Raw genomic sequence first — 20,604 nt, 5'->3', positions numbered from 1 at the left:
TCACAAAACTGTTTTTGACCTCCAGGTGTTTGCCATGATGCACACTTGGCACTCCTCACACTAATAAATAAAATAAAAATTAAAAATAGGTTGAAAAGTAAAAATAAAAAAACAAGGCAGAAAGCCATAGAGGAAGCAATCTCACTTTGACCTCTGGTCTCTGCATGGGTACACATATGCACGTGTACACGGTACATATACACACATACATAGATGACTTGCCTAGCATATGACATCCTGAGCTGGACCGTGGATATGACAAAAATAAAGAAAAGATAAAGCCAGGTATGCTGCCCCACACCTGCAATCCTACCACTTGAGAAGCAGAGGTAGGAATTCAAAGTCATATTTAACTACATATAGAGTTTGAAGCTAGCCTGGGCTACATGTAACTCAACACCCTCTACAGTTAGTCTATCATCCAAAGCAGTACGGTTTCTTTTTTTTCCCCCCTTTTTTGTTTTTTTATTTTTTAAAATATTTATTTATTTATTTATTATGTATACAATATTCTGTCTGTCTGTGTGCCTGCAGACCAGAAGAGGGCACCAGACCTCATTACAGATGGTTGTTAGCCACCATGTGGTTGCTGGAAATTGAACTCAGGACCTTTGGAAGAGCAGGCAATGCTCTTACCCTCTGAGCCATCTCTCCAGCCCCCCGGAGCAGTACGGTTTCTTATAACAGACGCTGGATTTCATATTTGTCCTGGGGAGGCGTGTCCTGCACCATGACTGGGAATGACTGGACCATGGAGTCCAGAAGGGTCATTAGACACCCTGGGAGTGGAGTTACAGCTGGTTGTGAGCACCATGTGGGTGCTAGGAATTGAACCTGGGTCCTCTGGAAGAGCAGTCAGTGCTCTTAACTGCTGGGCCATCTCTCCAGCCCCCATATTTCCTGATTTATAACATTGGCTATGGATTCTAGATGTATACCTAACACTTAAGTAAACAGCTTGAAATTCACACATCCAACAGTAAATTCTTTTTTTAAAAAAAATTTTTATTTATTTGCTTTTTATGTATACAGTATTCTTTCTTCAGTCCAGAAGAGGGCACCAGGCCTCATTTCAGATGGTTGTGAGCCACCATGTGGTTACTGGGAATTGAACTCAGGACTTTTGGAAGAGCAGGTAATGCTTTTAACCTCTGAGCCATCTCTCCAGCCCCCCAACACTAAATTCTTAATCTTGCCGTTATTAAATTTTCTCTTTCTTTGATCATTTATAGCTCAGTAAGTGACAGCTCTGGCCTTCATCTTCAGGACAAAAATCTTGCTAGCCTCTGCAGGCACCAGGCATACATGTAGTGTACAGACATGCAGGTAAAGGACCCACACACATAGAGTAAAATAATAATAGTATATTTTTTTTCCAAGACAGGGTTTTTCTGTGTAGCCCTGGCTGGCCTGAAACTCACTCTCTAGACCAAGCTGGCCTCGAACTCAGAGATCTGCCTGCTGCTGCCTACTGAGTGATGGGATTAAATGTGTGTATCACCACCATCTGGCTATATATATCTTTTGATTTTAAACTTTGGAATCAACCTTTGGCTTATAGGTTTTACACTTCATGTTAAACTGATCCCTTTTCATGCCTCTGCTGCTGCATGGTGGTAGGAGCCACTGTCACCTCTTCTATAGAAACTCCATGTTTGTCCCTCCCACCACCACAGTCTGTTTGCCAACAGCAGCCAAGACCGTCTTTCTAAAGATGAGGTTGGGGCTAGAGAGATGGCTCAGTGGTTAAGAGCATCTCCCATTCTTGCAGAGGACCTGAGTTCAATTCCCTACACCTATTTCAGGTAGTTCACAATTGTATTGTAACTCTAGCACCTCTGGCCTCCAAGGACACACAACTCCAGCACCTCTGGCCTCCAAGGACACACCTACAAACACACACAATTTAGAAAGTAAACAAATAATTATTTCCATGATCAAATCTTTCCACGGTTTCTCTGTGTAGTCCTGGCTGTCCTGGAAGAACTTGTTTTGTAGACCAGGCTGGCCTTGAACTTAGAGAGATCTGTGTGCCTCTGTCTTCTGAGCACTGGGAGAGTGCTGGGATATAAAGGCGGGCACCACTACCACTGCCTGGCAAAATCAAAAATCTTTACAGTGGCTTAGGAGGCCTCCTTGGATCTGAGTTCCTTTAGATCACCCAGTTCTTCAATCTCAAAGCCAACCAATTTTCCCCTGGAGAATTATTCCTCTCACTGGCCTTTCTATCCTTTGGAAATACCAGGCATGTTCCTTTTTCAGGGTCTGTGTACCTTTCTGTCTTGGAATTTTGTTATTGTTGGTGTGAGGCAGGGTCTCACTATGTATTTCAGGCTAGCCTGGAATTCACCAAGTATACCAGGCTAGCCTCATAGCCTCGAACTCCTTGAGATCCATTTGCCTCTGCCTCTCCTGTGTTCAGACTAAAGGCATGGCCTAGCGCTGGTCTTGAATTCTCTCTTTTCAAAATTTATTTGTCAAATTTACTTATTTTTCTTTATAGTATGAATGCTTTGCTTACATGCATGTATGTGCAACAAACTCATGCCTGTTGGAGCCCATGAAATTAGAATTCTGAATGGTTGTGAGCCCCCATGGGTGCTATGGATTGAACCTGGGGCTTCTACAAGGTCAACAAGGACTCTTCACTGCTAATCTCCCCAGGCTTCTGGCCTCAGATTCCTTATTAGGTGCAGGTTACCTAGAGCTCTCTGTCACTTGTGGCTACAGTTAAATCCAAGGATTGGACTAAGTCCAAGGATTGGCTAAGCCCAAGGATTGAAGTAGAAACACAGTAGCAGCAGAACAGGCTCATTGGAATAGGTACAGGGGAGAAGTGATGGAGTGTGGAAAGGGAGCTTCGCTTAGACTTTGGGATCTAGAAAGAGCTTATAACCAGGGCTCGGAGTTCTTACATTTGAAGCACAGGCAGGCAGCAGGCACCACCCTTCCGGCTGAGAATGGGCAGCCCATCCATGGGTCTCTAATGGGCAAGGGGGTAAAATTCCCAGGGTGATTCACAAGATTTGTTGGGACGAACTGCTGAATGTGGGGGGTTTCCTTGGAATCCAGCAGGTTTGTCTACAACATCTCTGGCGCCTCTGGGTGGTAGCCTTCGGTACTACAATGAAAGACCCGTGAGGTGGAGGGAGGCAGCACGGTTGAGCTCACCGCCACAGGCGCATCCATCCCTCCCGGGCCTATAATTTGGGTTCCCTGGGCTGGCCGCCCCTATCAGCGGCTTAGCAACAGATGAGTCACCCAAGACCCCAGCCAAGGCAAACATCAGGGAAGGGGAGGAGGAGGAGATTCCCGAGTGTAGCCTGGCTTTAGTCACCGCTTCAGTTGCTTGATTCCCCCATCTCCAGAGGCCCCCACTCGTTTATTTGACGCTCCTCCACCCTTCAGGGCTTCGAAGATCATCCTACAGGGTTTCGCTACACTCTTCATTCTCACGAGAGGAAGAGGAGCCTTCTATTTTTCTCATCAAACAGAAGGTGGACCAGGTTGCTCTTATTTCCTTCCTGCAGTGATGGCAGCCCCCTTTTCTTCCCCCTCTTGTCTTGGTCCCAACCCTTGTCAAGGTCTCTCTGGTTCCTACCCCTCCCCTTTCTTGGAGCTGGCTGCGTGCTTGGGGTATTAGGCAATGGGTGTGCACCCACAGCCCTCTCCAGGCCCCGCCTGTCCCACCGCCCTCTAGCTGCCTGTGGGTCAGTGCTCAGGCCAGACGGTCGGCAGGAGGGCACCATAGGCCAGTTCAGGCCACCCACTGCCTGCTATAACCTCTATCCAAGAGCTAGACTTCAGCAAGGACAGAGAATTGCAGGGTGAGCTCTTAGACTTGGGACAGTCCAACCTGGGGAGCCCCCAGGTCACTGAGAAGTTGAGCCTCTGGTTGCTAATCTTCCTTCGTGTCCCGTCAATATTGTCATTATTGGTTTTTAGAGACAGGGTCTCTCTACATAGACCTAGTTGTCCTGGAACTCAATATGCAGACCAGGCTGGCCTTGAACTCACAGAGATCCACCTGCCTCTGCCTTCCAAGTGCTGGGAGTAACTATGTGGGCCACCACTCCCCAGCTTGCCTTAGCCCCTTAGTTACATCTGACTAAATGCTGGAACCACACAATGACAGCATCAAAGAGGGGACAAATAGGAACAAGACAAAATAAAATTCAAAGCATGAATGGGACCACGGCCATGTGGAGAAGCACAAATGTGCAAGAGATGCTGGTGGAGGAAAGGGCATATGAAATATCCTTCCAGGGACCTGGGTGAGTCCCAGGCTGATGGGCAGGAAGAAGAATCCTGGGTTCTGGAGTAAGAAGGGAAGATACCGAGATAGTATTTTTCCACCTTGGAAGTCATACATGGTTTGTCCCTCTTCCCCCTAAATAAGGAGGTTTAGGAGGTCCTAGACTGTTTTTCCCTACTCCAGAGGTGGTGGACTCAGAAAGAGTACCCTACTGTGGCCCAGGCTGTCTAGCATACTGGCTCAAGCATGCTCTCCTCCCCAGTATTCATTGAGTATCCCGGCAGACCTAACCTCCTCCGTACTGTTTAGACACCTAGCCGGTGGTGTCCCTTCAGCACAAGACAAGACTTGCAAGAATGCAGACCGGGGCTAACAGCCCAGCATTGCTGCTTGCCACCACCAATGGAGAGGTGGTTGTGGCTGTGGGTAGCAGCCCTGAGCTTCTGTTTCCTGGGGAGTCGTCCGTCCCGGAGTCAATGTGCCTTGGGTGCGCAGGGCCAGCCATGCTGTGCTTGGGGCTGCGGTCTGGCAGGGGCTGGGGGTGGTTGGGAAGCCTGAGGCCCCTCTCTGGCAAAAATAGTCCGCAGTGGTTAGAGCTAGGAGGGTGAGTCAGGCGGGAGTGCGGTGGCGCCTAACCCCTTCGCTGCCGCCAGAGGTAAGGCATTTATGCCTCTGCCTGCGCGCACCCAGGCAGGCCAGGCTCTTTTCTGGCTGCCCTGGAGTTGGGCTCCGTTTGGGATCCCAAGGCCTCGCTCAATGAAGCAAATGTGCAAGCAGGGAGCAGGAACGTGAATCTGGGTCATCTCAAAAGTTCAATCAGGAATTCTGGTTAGGCGACCCCTGGAGAGAACGCCTACTACAGAAGGAAAGCGAAGGGGCGGACTGGAGATCTTTGGGGCTACCCGAGCCTTTGACCAGGCCAAATTCTGAGGCCAAAGTTGACCCCTCCCAAGGGGCAGGCGCGTGGCTTTGAGGTGGGCGGGAGTCAAGCCGCACTGTGGCTCCTCACTTGCAGGCTCACAGTGCCCTAGTGCACACAGACTCGTGGGCTCTACAAGAGACTGTCAAAAACCCGAAGGTCGCCCAGCTTGGTCCTCAGGTCCTCAGCGTGTTAAAGGGGCTCTCTAGTCCTCCACTCTTGGAGGACAAGCGGAGGCAAAGAAAAACGATGGAAGATACTGTCGTTGGGACCAGATCCTGGCGCCTTAGTGAGGGTCACTGCACTCTCCAGACAGCCTTGGCGACCCCAGAGCAGGTGAGAGGAGCTCCGGCCACTTTCCCCTGAAGGGGATCTGATCGTGATCCCGGGCGTCGGGGCAGAGGGTATGCGTGTGTGTGTGTGTGCGCGCGCGCGAGCGCGCGCGCGCGCTTTTGGGGGAGAGCAGCTGCGTTCCCCTGGTCAAGGCTGGGGGTGGGGTGCGGGTGGGGTGGGGATGCCTCGGGCTCTGGGAGGGGCCGCAGCTCTGTCAGCTCCAGCAGAACCACCCGTGAGTTAGATCGAGCCCAGCCAAAGCCCCCGGTGCTTTGTCGCGGGTTCGCTCGCTAGCTGTCTCGATCACTCCCTCCCTTCTACCCTCCCTTCCTCCGGGCGGCCGCGGCAACGCTGGAGAAGCGGCAAAGAGGAGTGGCCCAGCGCTGGAAGAATGCTGCTCTGCCGAGGGGGCCGAACCCGATCCAGTCTCCCCACGATTTAAGTGGCACGAGCGGAGTCCAAGTAACCCAACTGCGAGTGTTGTGGATCCTGCACCTGAACCGCTGGAGGTAATGGGGCGGGAGAGAACAGGGTGGGAAGAGACTAGATAGGCATGCGGACAGACAGACGGACAGGCAAGCGTTCACCCTCAAGAGCACAGACTCCCCGAGAAAGCCAGAGATATCGCTAGAGATACCCACAGAATAAAGGAGTGCCTTCGGACTTACAGGGCAGTGGACGCCAGCAAAGGGGTGGGGATTGGGGTGGGATCCATGGGGACCATACGGGTGGCGCTCTCCAGTGGGAATGTGTAGTTGGGAAATGGGGATGGATGGGGAAGTGGACTCAACTAGAGCCACCCGCGTTTGGGTTCTCTGTCGCCTTTGCGAACCTTTGTGAACCTGACCTTTTCCCCTGTTGGGCGTAGAGATCAGAGTGTGGATTAGAGCGCCTGGTCTCGGACCATTCTAATACAGCTTGCCTGGTAGTGCCAGCACTAGGAGGCGACGCCCCTCCAGGTGGTGGGGAACCCCCTTCTGATCCCTCCCTCTAACCCTGTGAGGGCGGGTAAATCAGTCGTGGGGCCCTCAAAGAGGGAACAGTTGGTGAGGAGGGATCGAGGGTCTGAGAGAAACTGTCTCAAGTCCGCATGTGAGTGTCTCAGGACCCTGCGTCGTGGTTGACTGGGTCGGACTCCAGGGGCATTCCGAGGGTCCTGAGCTGCTTGGATTCTTCCTCTTTGAAGGGTTCCAGAACCCAGACACTGGAAGTCAAGGGGTGACTATTATTATTTAGTTTGGGAAAGGGTGAGAAAAGCCAGTGGGGCCACATTGGTGGCTTAGGGAACCGAAATAGAACGTCCTTCGGTTCCAGGGAGCCATTCTATTCTTCCCCCAGGCGCTGACAGATTCGCCCACCGGAGCCTCCGGGCTTCGACATGCTGGAGGAGCCCCGGTCTCGGCCTCCGCCCTTGGGCTTCACGGGTCTCCTGCTCTTGGCTTTGTTCAGTCGGTGAGCATTTTTCCGGTTTTGGGAAAAAGCACCGTCCTGGGCTAGAGGGTAGTTGGGGGGCGTGTGACTAGACCACAGACCCCCGAGACGGCTTGTCCCTTGTTCTCAGGGCTCTAAGCAATGAGATTCTGGGCCTAAAACTTCCCGGTGAGCCGCCGCTGACGGCCAACACCGTGTGCTTGACCCTGTCCGGCCTGAGTAAGCGGCAGCTGGGCCTGTGCCTACGTAGCCCCGACGTGACGGCGTCCGCGCTGCAAGGGCTGCACATCGCTGTTCACGAGTGTCAGCACCAGCTGCGCGACCAGCGCTGGAACTGCTCGGCACTGGAGGGCGGCGGCCGGCTGCCGCATCACAGCGCCATCCTCAAGCGCGGTGAGCCTGTCGGGGTGGCTGTCTGTGCTGCCGCCCAGGGGTTGGGGGCAGGCCGAGGCGCGCGGAGGCGGGAAGGGACCGGTTCGCGGCTGCGGGAGGGGCCTCTCCGGGAATTTCCCCAGGAGCCGCGCTCAGCTGGGTCTGGTCACCCGTCTGGGCTGGGCCTCTGCCTGCCTGCCTTCCACCTGCGTTGCTGGCGAGGCATCTGGGTCCCTGCTCCCCCTACCCTAGGGCCTCCCTTTTCTGCCTCCACCCAGCTCGATCTGGGATCCACCTATGAACAAGAGATGCCCCCCAACCCAAGGAGCTTCAAACACCCCCTCTACCCCTTATTTTCTCTCCCCTCCCTCTCCACCCGGACAAGCCCAGGCGGGTGTCCCCAGAGTCTCAGCGGGGGTGGGGTGACGCCCCCAACCGTTTAAAGGTTAAACCTGCTCCCCTAATTGCTGGGGTTCCCAGGAGCCAAAGCTGGGAACAAAGACCCTGATGGCTTTGAAGCTGGGGAGCAGCCCCCTCCTCTGTGCTGTGGGGGCCCCAGGTGTCCCTCACCTGAACAGGTGAGGAATGGCTGGAAGGGCCTAGAGCAGGTCACTGCTGGCCTGGTCTAGAAGGAAAGGTCTGGGAGGCTCCACTGTCTTTCCCTGTGCTCAACTGGAGTTTCCTCCCTGAGGAGTAAAGATCCAAGGGGCTCAGTCCAGGGTAGGGTAGTGCTTTGGGGACTATGGGGTTAATAGGCAGCTGCCATCTGCAGGGGAATTCCCAAGACGTGTGCAAACAGCTTCACCCTTGGATGGTTGGGGGATCTTGAGGCTGGCCCTGGAGTCCTAGATTCCCTGGTAAGAGGCGCCTGGCCTCCGACTGTCTTTCATCTTCTCAATACTCCAGAGCCCTTGCTTAAAACCAAGTTAGGGACCCTACCCTCTCTGCAGAGCCTGGTGTAGTGGGATGGTTTGAAGCCAAACGGTGAGGATGTCTCTCGAAGCCTGGTAAAGATTTGTCACCCAGAACCTCCTCCTTGGTGACCCCCAAAACATAACGAAGAGGCCAACCTTTTAAAAGGGCCTTGGGGAAAACCACTCTGGCCTTTCTCCTCCTGCCAGTGTTTTATAAGGTAATAGCAGGTTAGAATAAACATAAAGGGCAAATATAAAACTGGAACCTGGGAAGGGGGTGGAGAGTCCCTGTGTTAGGATTGCTACTGCGGTAGTACATGGTAGCTTGCTTAAGACTCATTTAATAAAGTGGGGGGGGAGAACCCCAAAACCAAAGGTTCCCCCTCCACCCCTCACCTCTTGCTAACCTTCCTGCAGGGTGGGGGAATTTCTAAGGCTTTTAGATGTAGAACTCCTGGAACACACCTTCAAAAGTCCTCAGGACTCCCTCTGACCCATTGGAAACCCAGAGGGCTCTCTAGGCCAGTGGTTCTCAACCTGTGGGTTGACCCCTACAGGGAATGCTGGACTTTCACAGGGACCACATAGCAGCTATCCTGCGTGTCAGCTGTTTACATTATGATTCATAACAGTAGCAAAATTGTGGATATGAAGTAACAATGAGATAATTTTATAGTCCAGGTCACCACAACACGAGGAGCTGTATTAAAGGGTCCCAGCATTAGGAAGGATGAAAACCGCTGCTCCTAGGCTCTCTCTTACATTCACACCCCAAAATGACAGATTTACAGAGGTTTGGCTTTAGCGATAGCTTGACCCCATGGGTCTCTTATTAGAGCTGAGGGAACTGAGACTTGGTGCTATTTCTTGTCTCAGGACATTGTCCCAAATCACTCAGAGGGTAAATGATGGAGTTGGGATTCAGTTAGAAATTTCTGACATTGGCTGGCTGGGCAAGGTGGTGGGCCACACCTGTAATTCTAGCACTTGGGAGGCTGAGGTAGAAGGTTTGTCAAGAGGTCAAAGCCAGCTTGGACTATGTGGCAAGACCCTATCTCAGTATATGAGGATGATGAGGGTGGCTGCTTGTTTTTCCCCACCTGAATTCTCCCCTCAGCTGCCTGCAAGCCTTCTCTTGACCCTCACACCCATTTCCTCCCCAGGTTTCCGTGAAAGTGCTTTCTCCTTCTCCATGCTGGCTGCCGGGGTCATGCATGCTGTCGCTACAGCCTGCAGCTTGGGCAAGCTGGTGAGCTGTGGCTGCGGCTGGAAGGGCAGTGGTGAGCAGGACCGACTCCGAGCCAAGCTGCTGCAGCTTCAGGCACTGTCTCGGGGCAAGAGTTTTCCACACTCACAGTCCAGCCCTATCTCCGGCTCAGGGACCAGCCCTGGCCCCCAGGACACGTGGGAATGGGGTGGCTGTAACCACGACATGGACTTTGGAGAGAAGTTCTCTCGGGATTTCCTGGATTCTAGAGAAGCTCCACGGGACATCCAAGCGAGAATGAGAATCCACAACAACAGGGTGGGGCGTCAGGTGGGTGTGTGTTCGCAGCTCCCTTACTGTCTTGTTTTGTTTTGAGATGGGGTCTTGCTATGTGGTACAGGCTAGCCTCAAATTCAGAATCCTTAGTCTGAGTGCTGTGATCATGGGTGTGGCCACCAAACCCTACTTTCCTCAGTCTCTCTATCCCTCCCTCCTGAGAGGTCCCACAGAGTAATAGGATGAGGTATGATGGATGATCACCACTTGTTACTAGCAAGCTTGTCACTGGTAAGTCACCCAAAACATGTTTAGAATCTCCAGGAAGCTGCCTGATGGCACTTACCATATATTAAGGCTGAGGTAGCACATAGTATCTTATTTTATTGTTTTTCAAAATTATTATGTATGGCAGCCTGGTCTACAGAGCAAGTTCCAGGACTGACTTCATAGCTTCTAAGAAACTCTGTCTTGAAAAACCAACAAAACAAAACAAATTTAATGTGTGTGGTTGTTTTGCCTGCATGTATAGGTCTGTGCACCACTGTGTACCTAGAGAGGGTATTGGAATCCCTAGAACTGGAGTTATAGACAGTTGTATATCACCATGTGGGTGGTGGGAGTTGAACCCAGATTCTCTGAAAGAGCAGCGGCCAGAGTTCTTAACTATGGGGGTACATCTTCAGCCCCGTGTATAGTGTATTCTATACGTGCTTAGTACTTGACTCCGTTGCATAGAAATTGTTCCAGCAGCTACCTTCCCCACACTCCGCTCTTTCCTGTGTTTACTCTGGAAAGAGCACTGGACTGGGATTTAAGACAACTGGGAGTCATCGCCTTGCTCTGTCACCAGCTAGTGATCAAAGATGAGCAAACCCCTGTGGCTCTACCTTTAGGTCGTTGGGCTGGTGGCTAACTTTCCTGACTGTTTGTCCTCTCTTCAGTTAGGTTCCCTTCCTTCTCCTGTGTCCCCTGCTGTATTCATTTGCCCCGCCCCGCCCTCCATCTCTTCTCTTCTTGCTGTTCTGATGTTCTAGGTGGTGACCGAAAACCTGAAGCGGAAGTGCAAGTGTCACGGCACGTCAGGCAGCTGTCAATTCAAGACTTGTTGGAGGGCAGCTCCAGAGTTCCGGGCCATCGGGGCAGCATTGAGGGAGCGGTTGGGCAGAGCCATCTTCATCGATACCCACAACCGCAATTCTGGAGCCTTCCAGCCCCGCCTACGTCCTCGTCGCCTCTCAGGAGAGCTAGTCTACTTTGAGAAGTCTCCCGACTTCTGTGAGCGGGATCCTGCGGTAGGCTCACCAGGCACTAGAGGCCGGGCTTGTAACAAGACGAGCCGCCTGTTGGATGGCTGTGGCAGCCTGTGCTGTGGGCGTGGGCACAATGTGCTCCGGCAGACGCGGGTGGAGCGCTGCCACTGCCGTTTCCACTGGTGCTGCTACGTGCTGTGTGATGAATGCAAGGTCACAGAATGGGTCAATGTGTGTAAGTGAAGGTGAGCCTCACCTTGGGACTAATGAAGAACACTGTGTGACGGGTGCTCCTTTTCAGCCCTTTGCTCTGATTTCTGTCCAGGGATAATCGTGGTCCCTGGAAGCTCCAAGTATCTACCTGGAAACAGCTTTGGGGGGGAGTAGGGTCTGGTGAAATCTGCGATGAGCAGCCTTCTGTGGGGGAAGTGGTCATCATATTTTGTTCTTAAACACCTGAATGGACTAAGATGAAATGTACTGTATTGTTCCCCTCTTCTCACCTCTGGGTCTCCTGGGCCCAGATGTATACTCCTTTAGATAGGGAGGCTGTCATTTAGCCACCCACCTTCCTTGAAGGATAACACTGGACGCTGTGTGGAGTCATTAAGATCTGTATATAGAAAGAGACCACCTCTTCCTATTTGTGGTTCTCAAACTCCTCCACTACAACCCAGAAGAACCTCCTCTTGTGGGGCCATGGGTGACAATAATGAGTGGCTTTCGGTTGGAAAAGGACAGACAACTGTCCTCAGAGGGCTGTCTTGTCAGGCTCCTAGGAATTGTTCTCCTTCCACTCAGTTGTTGAGAGGGTCCCCCCAAAGGGAAGGTTTAGCTATGATCCATGGAGGCTCTTTTTCCTTCTTCAGCAGGAAGGGTGGGAATGGATAATTTATTGTACTGAGACATATTCTTGGTTCCTGTTTGAAATTAAAATAAATGAAGTTACTGGACTGGTTGCTGGTGGATGCAGATGGTGAGATGTGTCTAGCCACAGTTGGGGCAGCAGCCTGTGGTTTGGTTGTGCTTTTTGCTTTTTCCTATGTGAAGCCTACACTCCTGTACTCAGTGACTTTTTATGTATATCCTGCTGACTTCCAAAAAAGGATTTGAAATGATACTCAGTGACTGATTCAGATTTTTAGTCTGTAAACCAAGGTGGACTTTGGGGTGGTAAGACTTATATCCAAATGTACCCAGCCCCTGCTCAGCCCGAGCCCTCAACTCCTAGTATCTCCTTCATCATTACTTAGAACAAAAGTTGGCAATGTTTTTTTTTTTTTCCCTGAAAAAGGGCTAGATGGTAAATATGCTAGGTTATTTATATTGTGGTCTTTAGGCCATCTACTCACCTCTACCATAATTGCTCAGTTCTGCTGTTACAGACCCAAAATAGTTATGGTCATGGGAATGGACAAAAGCAGACCCAGACTACATGTAAATCGATGGGTATAGCTGTATTCACTACAGCCACAAACTGGTGTGCAGGGCCAGATTGCTCCTCTGGCTGTCATTCATTGACCTCTCTACTATATAAGGTCACATCTGTTCTGGGACTTTCAAGTCTTAAATACCACTTAACAATGAACGTGAACTTAGAAGAGCAGGTACCATTGTCTCTAAGTCTGAGCCAGAGAATTTGGGGGTACATGCAAGGCTAATGGGAAAATACGAAAGGGTTTTCTATCTCAAATGCAAATTATATATATATATATATATATATATATATATATATATATATATATATATATTTCCCTCATTCTCCTCAATACTGGGATTATAAGTGGGCCCTACCAGGCCCAACTAAAATGAGATTTTTTTTCTAGCAAAACTACTATTTTCTCTCATTGAATTATTTGCATATATATTGTTCTTTATTCATTGTTCTTTTGTATTTAATCTGAGTAAAATAATTCCTTTATCTTTATTTTTTCTACATTTATTTGTGGGTGTGTGCACGCACATGCGTGTGAGTGGCATGTGAGTGGATGCAGGTATACCATGGCACTCATGTAGAAGTCACAGGACAACTTGCAGAAGCCAGCTCTCTCCTTTTACCACATGGGTTCCAGGGACTGAATTTGAGAAGTGTTGGATCACAGCAGTGCTCCATGGTGACATTAAACTTTTTATTTTGGGCCAAGCAGTGGTGGCACACGCCTTCAGTCCCAGCACTTGGGAGGCAGAGGCAGGTGGATCTCTGTTTGAGGCTAGCCTGGTCTATAAGAGCGAGTTCCAGGAGAGCTAGACTATTACACAGAGAAATCGTGTCTTGAAAAAAATGAAAAAGTAAAATAACCTTTTTATTTTGGGAGGCCAGGTGTGATGGTGCACCGTTAGTCCCAGTACTCAGGAGGCAGAGGCAGACAGATCTCTGCCTGGTCTTCACAGTGAGTTCCAGAATAGCCAGGACTTTGTATAGATACAATGCCTCAAAAACAAAACAAAACAAAATAACAACAACAAAATTTGGGTGGAGTTGAAGAGATGGTTCCATGATTAAGGGTACTTGCTGTTCTTGCAGAGGACCTGGGTTTGATTTCCAGCTGCCACATGGCAGCCTTCAACCGTCTGTAACTGCGGTACTAAGGGATCCAACACCCTATTCTGACCTCCACAGGCACTAGGAATATATATGGTACACAGACATACATGTAGGCAGAACACTCATACACATAAATAAGTCTAAAAAATTAAAAATATGTGTATATGTGCTTGTATGAGTATCCAAAAGAGAGTCTTGAATCAGCTGGAACTGAAGAATTAGGGTGTTAGGAGCTGCCTGACATGGGTCCTCTGCTGAGACATCTCTCAGCTCCATGGCAACAATTTCACAGATGCCAGACACTTGCTCACCTAATGTGTGAATGAGGAGAGGAGGAAAGGAGAGAGAAGGGACCGAAGTAAGGAATGGGCTTGGGTAGACCAAGAATAATAGGGAGTATCCAGAATGGGGTTGCCTTACGTTCAGGAGGGAGCCCTCACTCCTCAGTGGAGCTGTGGCCGGAGTGTTTTAACCTTTCCTGTTTCTGTCTTCTGCAGTCCCTTTGGCTCCCTTTCCCTGCTAGCTTTCCCTTTTCTTTCATCGCACACTCTGTGGCAAACTTAAGCCCCAAACCACAACCTTGACAAATTCCAATTGGATTCTGTCAGCAAGGCCAACACCCCCTCCCGGCACAGGCACTGGGCTCAGGCCCAGGCCTGGGGTCAGTGACAGGGTGGGAGTATGCAACCCACAGAGCTGGTGGCTACAGTTTCAGCTTTTACTGGGCTCCCGTGGCAGCTAGAGGGAGGAGAGACTGATGAACACTAGGCCAGGCTGTGGGGCCTCCTTTAACCCTGGGTGAGCAATCTGTCCTCCGGGCGGAGAGCGGCAGTAGCGGGCGGTCAGCAAGGTAGCACTTCTCACGCTTGTGCCAGTCAACCGATGCTACAGCTGACTTCCTCTTCTCCATGTGCAGGAGGGTGAAGGACAGATCTGATCCTCAACCCCATCCACCACCCCCAAATTAAGTAGCAATTCTTTGTAGCCATATGAAGCTGCCAACCATCTCTCTCTCTCTCTCTCTCTCTCTCTCTCTCTCTCTCTCTCTATATATATATATATATATATATATGTGTGTGTGTGTGTGTGTATACATATATACATATATATATGTATATATATACACACATATATTTTGGTTTGAGTGTTATGCCTGCATGCCAAAAGAGGGCATCAGATCTCATTACAGATGGTTGTGAGCCACAGTGTGGTTGCTAGGAATTGAACTCAGGACCTTTGGGAGAGCAGCCAGTGCTCTTAACCTCTGAGACATCTCTCCAGCCCCCATTTTTAAAATCTTTTTTTCACTGTGGCAAACAACCATGAGAGACTTTAAAGTCTTCATTCATCAATAGGCTCCAATTCCTTGTTGGGGTTCCACACGGCATGCTGCTGTGGTTGGGGCACCAGAGAGTAGGGTGAGAGGTTGTAGTGCGTATTTTTGGTAGTGAGTGTGGGGGTGTATAGCCTGGCGGAGTGTGGTTAGAAAATTTTCGGAAAAAAACGGAAAGGGGAATAGTCACATAAAAGGTATGTCACAGGACGCACAGCATGAATCTGTCCTAGGGGTTCTATTGCTGTGAGAAACACCGTAAGCAAAAGCAAGCAGAGGAGGAGGGGTTTGTTACACCTCACAGACTATACCGTCCATTACTAAGGGAAGTCAGAGCAGGAGCTTAGGGTCGGAACTTAGAGGCAGGAACTGAAGCAGAGGCCATGGAGGAGCGCTGCTTAGTGACTTGCTCCTTATGACTTCCATAACCTGCTTTTATTTATTTATTTATAAAACAAAAACAAACACAAAAAACAACTTTTCTCAGCCAGGACAGTTACACAGACAAACCCTGTTTTAAAAAACTAAAACCAAACCAAACACTTTTCTCAAATTATTTATTCTACTTTTTTTTTTTAAAATAAGCATTGGTGTGAGGGTGTCAGATTCCCTGTAACCGATTTACAGACAGTTGTGAGCTGCTGTGTGGGGACTGGAAATTGAACCTAGGCCCTTGGAAGAACAGTCAGTGCTCTTAATTGCTGAGCCATCTCTTCAGCCCCTCAGTCTGATTTCTTTTCTTTCTTTTTTTGAGACAGGGTCTCTTTATGGAGTCCTGCCTGTCCTAGAACTTGCTCTGTAAATCAAGTTGGCCTCAGAGTCAAAGAGAATCACCTGCCTCTGCTCCCAAGTGCTGGGATTAGAGGCATGCACCAGCTGCTTTCTTAATTTTAACCTATTTTTATGGTATGACTATTGAGTGTTTTGATTACATGTCATTTTCTATCCCCCCCCACAGCTGATAACCAAACTCAGGGCCTGTGCTTTCTAGGCAAACATGCTACCACATGCATACAAGTGACCATAAGGGCCAGAAGAGGACGTAGGATTCCCTGGGACTGAAGTTACAGATGGTTGCTAGCCACCATGTAGGTGCTGGGAATCTAACACAGGTCCTTGGGAAGAGCATCAGTGTTTCTAGCCTCTAAGTCATCTCTCCAGCCCTTATATGCTTTCTTATACAGTTCAGGGGTGACACTGCCCTCAGTGCTCTGGACCCTCTCACATCAATCATCAATCAAGAACAGTGTCCTACAGGCTTGCTCACAGGCCAATCTGATGGGGCATTTTCTCAGTTGTGGTTCCCTCTTTCCAAATGATTGTAGCTTGTATGAAGTTGACATTAAACTAGCCAGTACAACTGGCCTCTTGTTAATTTGCTGCAAACACATTATTCAGCTAGAACATTTCCTTCCTCAGTTGCCCCCAGTATGGCATGTCAATATTAATATAACGATATAAAACATTCCAACATTTAAATTTTCCACGGTTGTTAAAAATTCAAACATTAAAAAAAAGTATCTTTAAAAACATTCAGACTCTTTTAAAATTCAAAGTTTCTCTAAAATATCCAAAGTCTCTATAAAATTCCAGAGTATCTTAAGTGTGGAGTCCTATAAAATTAAAAACTAAGCTACGTACTTTTGCATACTTCAAAAAGGAAAAACCAGGGCAAATACAAACGGATTAATGCAAAACCAAAGTCTAGCACTGTAAAAAGTTCAGCGTTTGGCGGCTGGAACCCATGCATGATTCTCTGGGCCCCAAAGCTCCATTTCTCCAGCTCTGTCAGTTTGTCTCCTAGGCTCAGGCCAGCTCCACCCCACAGTTCCTCTGTCCTTGGCAGTTGTCCCACGATACTGGCACCTCCAAAATGCTGAGGTTCTGCTGCTACTGGGCTGCTCCTTCATCCACAGCTTTCCTTGAGCTCTTTTTAGGGACTCTAAAAAGGTGCCAAGTCTCAACTTCAATGACTCCTTCAATCCCGGGGCTTCTACTGCAATGAAGGCTGCCCCTTCACCAACGGTCTCTCAGTATGCTAAGCCTTAGCTACTCTCCATTGCTCCTTTATACCTTCAAGACCAGTAATGACTGGGAGACTTTTGTTTTGTTTTTGGTTTTAGAGACAGGGTTTCTCTGTGTAACAGCCTTAGCTGTTCTGGAACTAGCTCTTGTAGACCAGACTGGCCTCAGATTCATAGACACCTGCCTAACTCTGCCTCCCAAGTGCTGGGATTAAAAGCATGCACCACCACTGCCTGGTTTGACTGGGAGACTCTCATACATTACCAAATGCAGCTGACAGTCTGATCCACAGATTATTGCTGACCTTGAGGGAACACTAGGAGATTTCAGCTCAGTGATGCTGTCCTCCTCCTCTTCTGTTTTCTAAGACAGGGGACCTGTCCTTTATGTACTTCTGACTGTTCTGTAGCTTTCTCTGTCGACCATACTGTCCTCAGATTCAAAGATCTGCCTGCCTCTGCCTCCTGAGTGCTGGGATTAAAGGTGTGCATCACCACTGGCTACTCTAGTGGTTCTTAATTGAAAATATCAAACAGAATCTTTAACAGACTCTCAGATTTCTCCCTGTAACTTCACAGGCCATGCATCTCTTGTCTGCACAGCTTCAGCGTCGTTTTCTAAGTTCCCACAACAGGCTACTGAGCTCTCAGCAAGCAATGGCTTTTCCAGTCCAGAGTTCAAAAACCACCACAATCCTTCCCTCCAAACACATGGTCAGGCCTGTGACAGCAATCACCCCACTCCTACGTTAGGGTCTCTTTGCTGTTACAAAACACTGTGACCAGAAGCAACTCGAGGAGGAAAGAGTTTCATTTCATTTCACAGATTGCAGATTACATCACTGCATTGGAAGTCAGGGCAGGAACTCAGAGCAGGAACCTGGAGGCAGGAGCTAAAGCAGAGGCCATGAAGAAGTGCTGCTTATAGGCTTGCTCCCCATGGCTTGCTCAGTCTGATTTCTTTCTTCTTCCTTTTTATCTTTTCTCTTCCTTCTTTCCTTTCTTTTTTTGAGACAGGGTTTCTCTGCCCTGGCTTTGTAGACCAGGCTGGCCTTGAATTTACAGAGATCTGCCTGTCTCTGCCTCCTGAGTGCTGGGATTAAAGTCATGCACTAGCACTGCCTGGCCAGCGTGATTTCTTATACAACTCAGAACTACCTGATCAGGGATGGTACCTCTCACAGTGAGCATGGTTCTTTTGTATCAGTTATCAAAGAAAATATTCCACAGGCTTGCCTGATGTGGGATGTCTCTTTGTATGCTGTGAATATGTTTTATTACCATTAGTTAATAAAGAAGCTACTTTGGCTGGGCAGCAGTGGCGCATGCCTTTAATCCCAGCACTCGGAAGGCAGAGGCTGGTGAATCTCTGTGAGTTTAAGACCAACCTGGTCTACAAGAGTCAGTTCCAGGACAGGCTTCAAAGCTACAGAGAAACCCTGTCTCGAAAAACCAAAAGCAGCAGCAGCAGCAGCAGCAGCAGCAGCTTTGGTCTATGGCAGAGCAGAATAGAGCCAGGCTGGAAATTCACGCAGAGAGGGAGAAAGAAGACAGAGTTGGGGAAGTACCAATAGCCACTGGAAAAGCAAGATGTGAGGTAACAAGCCATGAGCTTCATGGTAAAATACAGAATAATAGAAATGGGTTAATTTAAGTTGTAAGAGCTAGTTAATAATAAGCCTGACCTAATAGGCCAAACAGTTTGTAATTAATATTAAGCCTCAGAGTGGTTAATTGGGAACTGGTGAGCGGGAGAGACAGCTCCAGTTACGCTTGCCCACAGGCCAATCTGATGGAGTCATTTTCTCAATGGAGGTTCCCTCTTCCTGCGTGACTCTCTAGCTTGTGTCGAGTACACAGAACTAGCCAACACTGTAACTATATTTGGGGAGTCTTTTACTTTTAAAAACCCAGAGTTTGGGCTAGGGAAATAGTTCAGTCATTAAAAGTGCTAGCAAGACAAGTCTGATGACCTGAGTTTGGCCCCCGGAACCTGTGTAAAAAGCTCTTGCCTCTAAAGTACCAGCTTCCCAGTACCCATGTGGGACAGCTCACAATTGCTTGTAAATCTAGGTCTAGGGATTCTTACAGTCGTCTCCCTGCAGCAAAGACTTGCACTTACAGGCACACACTCACACACACAGACATCTGTGTATACATATAATTAAAAATAAATCCTTTATGCCCGGTGTTGCGCAGGCCTTTAATCTCAGTGCTCAGGGGGTGGAGGCAGGCAGATTCTTTGAGTTCAAGGCCAGCCTGGCTTAAAAAGGGAGTGCCAGGCCAGGCGGGGCTACACAGTGAGCCTGTCTCAAACAAAACGACAAAATCAACCAAACAACAACAAATATTTTTTAAAAAGCGGGATGCCTGTGGTGCATCTGTAGTCGCAGCGCGCCGACCGCAAGACAGGGTGTGGACTCAGGAGAACTGAGTGGAGCTGGACGGGAGTGTGCACCACAGCAGCAGAAACTAGAGATCCCGCACCGACAAGGTAAAAGGCAAGAACCAACTCCTGAAAGGCGTCCTCTGACCTCCACGCCTTGCTATGGAGCAAGTGCACCCACAATCTCTCATACAAGCACATTCACACTAAATTAATAAACGATAAAAACAAAACAACAACAAAACCATCCCAGAGCTTAGTAGAGGAAAGACGCACAGCTGCAGTGAGTCTGGACAGGCCCCTCATATACCTCATCTCTCACCTCCTCAAATTAAGGGCCTTCTGGTTTCATATTTTACAATCATGCTATTCTTTATTGTTTGTTTGTTTATTTTTGTTTTAGACAGATTTCCCTGGCTGTCCAAGAACGTGTTCTATAGACCAGGCTGACCTTGAACTCAGAGATCCACTGGCCTCTGCCTCCTGAGTGCTGGGAGCCAGGCCAGGGCCAGTCGTGTTATTCTTCTTGAGGTAAACATATGCGAGAAGACAAACTGATATAAGAGGAACTGGTGGGTGCATAAACCAGAGATGGACAGGATAGACACTGAGTGGCTGCTTTCCTGCCAATTTCTTGGAAGAAGGTAAGAGCAGTAATTTGGGATCAAACTCTAGGGAAGAACTGTGTTCCCCTATACTAACTACATGCATTTAAAGAACATGACACTCATTGTTACTAGCGAGGGCCCCTCTAGCGCAGCTTCTAAGATAACTTCTAACTAGTCTCAGGCAGTGTCTCCATCACGTTTAAAAAAAAAAAGTGAGTGTCAGAGAAGGAGGGAACGTGGGTGCTCTTTCCTTGCAGACTAAAAGCCATACTCATCTAGAGAGACTCCATCAGGCCCGCCTCTGAGTAATTACGTTTCTCTCCTTTGTCTTTCCAGTGCAACTTCCTAAACGACCCGGATTCCAGATGTTTCCTTCAGTATCTTTCTTTTTTCATATTTATTTATTTACTTATTATGTATACAATATTCTGTCTGCAGACCAGAAGAGGGCACCAGACCTCATTACAGATGGTTGTGAGCTACCATATGGTTGCCGGGAATTGAACGCAGGACATTTGGAAGAGCAGGCAATGCTCTTAACTGCTGAGCCATCTCTCCAGCCCCACTTCAGTAGCTTAAATGCATCAATTTCTCTTGATTCAGACCACAAGAAAAACTATCCTTAGGAATTAGTTGAGCGGCGCAGCAGGTGGGGTGCGTGTGGTTTACTAGAAATAAAGACTGGAGTTAAGGGAAGGTTACAGCAAAGGTTTTTGCTATCCATACTCCACTGTTGGCTCTGCTGAAG

General features: G+C 48.9%; 1 protein-coding gene across 1 annotated transcript; it reads left to right on the top strand.

Annotated features, from left to right (window-relative positions):
- The first annotated feature begins 5,701 nt into the window (after positions 1–5,701).
- Wnt10b (Wnt family member 10B) lies at positions 5,702–11,918 on the top strand. The gene is made up of 5 exons (XM_048444669.3): positions 5,702–6,016; positions 6,846–6,959; positions 7,069–7,331; positions 9,388–9,761; positions 10,745–11,918. Exons 2-5 carry the CDS (start codon positions 6,886–6,888, stop codon positions 11,201–11,203), a joined length of 1,170 nt encoding a protein of 389 aa, XP_048300626.1. The 5' UTR covers positions 5,702–6,016; positions 6,846–6,885; the 3' UTR covers positions 11,204–11,918.
- The last annotated feature ends 8,686 nt before the right edge of the window (positions 11,919–20,604 follow it).

This window comes from Myodes glareolus, chromosome 19 (genome assembly GCF_982192425.1).
Source record: "Myodes glareolus chromosome 19, mMyoGla1.1, whole genome shotgun sequence".
Taxonomy (NCBI): Eukaryota; Metazoa; Chordata; class Mammalia; order Rodentia; family Cricetidae; genus Myodes; species Myodes glareolus.
The sequence above is the reverse complement of the archived record's forward strand: the minus strand, read 5'-3'. Positions and strand labels throughout refer to the sequence as shown.